The sequence below is a fragment of the Oratosquilla oratoria genome, chromosome 27, assembly GCF_046742065.1.
Source record: "Oratosquilla oratoria isolate Oo_2021 chromosome 27, ASM4674206v1, whole genome shotgun sequence".
NCBI classification, from domain to species: Eukaryota; Metazoa; Arthropoda; class Malacostraca; order Stomatopoda; family Squillidae; genus Oratosquilla; species Oratosquilla oratoria.
The window spans coordinates 33,805,536-33,810,535 of NC_134803.1; the positions used below are offsets into that span (position 1 = coordinate 33,805,536).

A 5,000-nucleotide genomic window follows, 5' to 3' on the forward strand; every position below is an offset into this window, starting at 1 on the left:
ATCTGGTTATGGACATTAAGGAACTTTATTGAACAAGCACCCTTCCTGTCGGATCTCTCTTCATCTCCGGAGTACATGTTTACTTGTTCTTTGCTGAAGAGTTGAAGACGCAAGAGGACATTGGATTGGAAAAAAAAAAAGATTAACAGAGATGGAATGACAAAGAACACCTTGAAGCCAATTTTTTTCTACGTGTGTGCGTATATGTATGTGTACATGCGCGTGTACGTGAGTATGTACGTTCGTGGCTGCGTGCGTATGTGGATTTTTTTGTAGGGGGGTGTCGATGATGTAGATACTAGGTCTCAACTTCATAGGATCTGAGGAAAAAATGTAGATGGGAATTCAGTCGAATCCATTGAATTTTCGAGTGAGGTTCATACTGCCGAACATTTATTTACTAAAGAGGGTTTTTTTTTTGTCTACTTTGTGTGTGCTGAAATTTGGTGTTTTGTATTGATTTGATTTTTACTAGGGAAGCTCATGGTCCTGCGTTTCTTTTTATCGTTACTATCGTTACTATTATTATTATAATTTCTGATTTTATTCATTTTATCTTGCCTTATTTTTTTTATCTTTATGTACGTTGTCCCATTTTATTTAATTGTATGTATTCTTATTTATGTATTTGTTCACTTTTTATTTATCTTTATTTATTTATTTATTTATTTATTCATTTTGCCTTTTCAATGTAACATTTGTCTCTCATACTCGACTTCAGTCAGATATCCATTTCTTCCTACTTGTCTACCTAGCTCTGTTGCTACCAAACGAGGTGCCACAGAGATGAATAAAATCACCTGACGGCAGCCAGAATAAAAATAAAAGTGCCAAAAAATTAATGTAAATTTTCAGCAGTTTCACACCTATGTCCCTGTCCATTTGACATACACCCCTACCCCGTCCCCCATTTTCAATACTTTTACTTGTTCATTATTTCTTGTCCACAGACTCTTCTTCGCGTACCCTGTCGTCTTTTCCATTTGCATTCCCATTTTCTCTCTCTCTCTCTCTCTCTCTCTCTCTCTCTCTCTCTCTCATACATGTGTATATATGTATATGTATACATATGAATGCACACACACACCACACACACATATATACATACATATATATATAATTATACACACACACACATATATACATATATATATATATATATTATATATATACATATATACATATATATATATATATATTATATATATACATATATATATATGTATATATATATATATATATATATATATAATGTATGTATGTATGTATGTATATAATTACAATCACAAAACATAATAATTTTCCAACCCACGTGCCTTGACATCTTTATCCTTATTCCCTTAAACCCGAAGCATCCTTTCAACTTGATAAAAGGGCCCGATGTTGGCTAAAACAAAATTATTAAGATACGTTCTTGACTGAACAAGTTAACCGAGGAACTCTAAAGCTATTCAGTCTTTGGATTACCACTGATCTGAACATAATCGCCTAATATTAATAAGAAAGTGTATACAGTGTTTTACAGGTGGAGGGTGGTAAGGTCTGTGTGATCTTATATGCTTATATCCTCCAATATCATTACGCCCTACCCTTGCCTTTCCACTTCCTCCTCCTTCTCCTCTACCTCCTCCTCCTCTTACTCCTCCTCCATATTTTAGCTGCCAACACCTCTCATCCCTCCCTCTCCACCTCCACCACCTCCTCTTCACCAACAGCTCGACGATGTGAGTCATCCCCCTACATCCATATCATGGAGATTCATCTGATGCTGCGAAGAGTTATGAAGTGCCTATGCACATGTGTACCGTAGTGTATACATCCACTCACACACACACACACACACACACACACACACACACACACACACACACACACACACACACACACACACACACACACACACACACACTTGAGGGCGTAGTGGTAGAATTCCCGGCCACCACTTTGGCAGTAAGGGTTCAAATCCTACCCAGGGCTGAAATAATTTCAGTATCACTGCGCTGCGAGTCGTTACTCCAACTCTCGTGGGTGAGGAGTTGTGTGCGTAAAAGGTCACAGCATTACCCATAAACCGGTAATATATGAGCTCTGAGCTCTCTTCCGGGAGGGAAATAGTTGTCGATCACGAGTCCAATATGTGATTCAAGATCATGGTGAATTGTGAATCACGCATACACACACACACACACACACACACACACACACACACACACACACACACACACACACACACACACACACGTAAGATTCCCAGTAAACCCCTTGAGCCTATTTCAGAGCTGCGTAAATGAAGATTTGAGAATATCAGAACCCAAACATTGAGCCCACAAGAAATGATCAATATACCAGGAAAACACACACGCGCGTGCGCATGTATACATATAATGAATACATGCATGAACCTATACACATATAAATAAATATATTAATAAATAAACCAATTTGCATGGAATAAAACTTGTCTGAACTTGTGGATCCTACTAACACTTGTCCGTGTTCTCCCTCGACTACAGATGGGCGTGGAGGGTGACCTGGATAAATCGGGGCTCTACTCGGAGCCCTTCCACCTCCCGTCGTACAACTCCATCGGCGGGTACTCGACAACGATGGCCCATAAGCTCTCGAGACCGCCTCAGCTCTCCAGTCCGGACTATACGGGTGAGTACCACAAGGTTCTTGTACAGGGTTCTCGATGAAGGATCTTCAAGAAGGGTCTTCGAAGAGGGAGGGTTTACCAGCAAGTTGCCAGAAAGTTATTTTTGAATATTTTACCAGCAGTTTCCACCAGAAGGTTCTTGTTCAGGATTCTTGATGAAAGGTCTTCCAGAAGGTTTTTTTTCAGGATTCTTGCTGAAAGGTCTTCCGGAAAGGTCTTCGAGTAGGGTTTACCATCAATCACTATGAGGGTTTTCAGAAGTTTATCTAAAAAAAATACCAAATGCTTCCTCCAGATTGTTTTTGTGAAGGGTTCTCGCTGAAGGATCTTTCAGAGGTCTTTGGGCACGGTTTACCAGGAAGTACTATAAAGGTCTACAAAAGTTCTATAAGGTTCCTTTAAAAGCTTTTGCATATGAAATCTTGGATAAAGGGTTCCTACAATAGTTTCTTTCAGAAGCTAATTCCAGAAGGTTCTTCCAGGAGCTTTTTACCAGATAGTTCCTTTATATTATTTCTAAAAAAAAAGGTGTTAGAAGAATGTGTTCGTAGAAGTATACAGTAGAAAAGGAGAATAAAAGTGACGATCAATTGATCATTTATACGTGCTTTTTCGCTTTTTTTTTTTATATCATTGTTATCATTGTCATTATCATTTATTCGCCATCCCTATCATTATTGTTGTTGTTACTATTATTAATTATTGATTATTATTTCATTTCTTTTATTCATTTATCTTTGCAACTGGGACTGGAGATGACTTTGATCGAGCAGGACCTCCTTTGGTGGCAAAATAAATACTATAAACTAGGTCACTATTTTAAAGAAGTTAAACGAGGGGACACTAAGGTTAGGAGGGGAATAAGAATTAAAGTGGTGCACAGTTTAGACTCATGAACCTGCCACAGAACATTGTGTGGTGTGCTGATGAACTGTACTATCCATTGATATGCTGTATGAGTTTAAAGTTATGTAGTTATATTCGTTACTAAATATAATTATACGCAAGGTCGTGTATCAAATACTAAAAACATACGAGACCCTATGTTTTGTGGTACGACCACCTTTTGTGTAACCAAATGTGCCCTCGGAATCGACCTCCATCGAGCACACACATCTATGCCATCGTTACCTGACGGATTTCGTCCGTCCGCCATCATGGAGGTGCATTGATCACAGTTGTACTCGTAAACACTCGTCCTCAAGAACCGAAGCCTCAGGCCGGGCATTTTGCATTTGAACCCCACCGACCCTTTCAGTCTCTTCAGTTTCTTCATTTACTTTAGTTCTTGTAAATACTTTAGTATATTTAGACCCGTTCGTTGCCTGGGGTTTATTTACCTCTTGCTGCCTGATGTCTTGAGAGATGGTCTGCTGATGTGGATATCTGATGACGTCATGTAGAGGGCGAAACCTCTTGCCCTCAGCATACAAGCCCCCGGCAAGCTTCTGCCTGATGATTGGTTGGTTGGTAGCGTGATGTTTACTTGCAACGTCTCGAACTAACTGTGGTGAATTGCTGGTCTGGCGTGAGCAAACCATCTCTCATAGGTCATATTTCAACCCCTAGGTCCCCATAGCCCTCATTATCAGTCTCTCCTTCTGACCTTATATGCTCTTCGCCCTGAAGGTTCTCCGGCTCTTCATTCTTTAGGTCTTTGAGTACTTCGATCTATAGACCCTGACGTCCCTAGCACCTGAAGCTACTATTCTTTTGATCTTTATATTATTCGAGCCCATAAGTCCTGAGCACAGGTCCTTCAGCTCATAGATCCTTAATATGATGGGTTCTTCGGCCCATAAGCCCTATCCTTAGAACTTCAGCCCTTCTACCATTTCAGCCCTTTGGACCTTTAAATCCATTTTTCTCTTTGTCCATCAAAGTCCTTAAACCTTTCAGCCCTTCTGTTCTTTAGGATAACAGACCCTTCGCATTTGAGACCTCTTCTACTTTCCCTTCAGTTTTCCTTAAATATCTTCGCTTCCTTCCTCATGAACCGACTTTTAATCTACATAATTCTCTCTGTCACTTTTTTCTGTTTTTAGTTTCTTTTGTCTCGCTGCCTTCCCCTTTCTCGTTTTTCTTTATCCCTGCCTTCTTTTCTTCGTCTTGATTAGGTGTTCGTCCCTTCTGTGTGTTTTCCCTGCGCTGCATGACACTTATCGTTTACATCCTATTGTTTCTCGCTCTCCACTTTACCTCTCCAACATACTTCATTGAACACAATCATCAGTGCGCCTACTTCCTTTTTTCTGTACTTCTTAAAAGACTTGATGCAGTTTACTATGTTTAATTCATCTCTGCTTCTTCGCATATACCCCTCTAAGCCTACCTTTCTCCCACT

The 5,000-nt window shown here is 39.7% G+C and overlaps 1 protein-coding gene across 3 annotated transcripts in view; it reads left to right on the forward strand.

Annotated features, from left to right (window-relative positions):
• The window catches only part of LOC143039945 (discoidin domain-containing receptor 2-like), a 1,367,746-nt gene that overhangs the window by 1,281,308 nt on the left and 81,438 nt on the right, over positions 1 to 5,000 (forward strand). For all 3 annotated transcript variants that reach the window (XM_076210412.1, XM_076210413.1, XM_076210414.1), the window contains one exon: positions 2,514 to 2,658. In XM_076210412.1, coding sequence (XP_076066527.1) covers positions 2,514 to 2,658 — 145 coding nt within the window. The remainder of the gene's footprint in view (positions 1 to 2,513; positions 2,659 to 5,000) is intronic.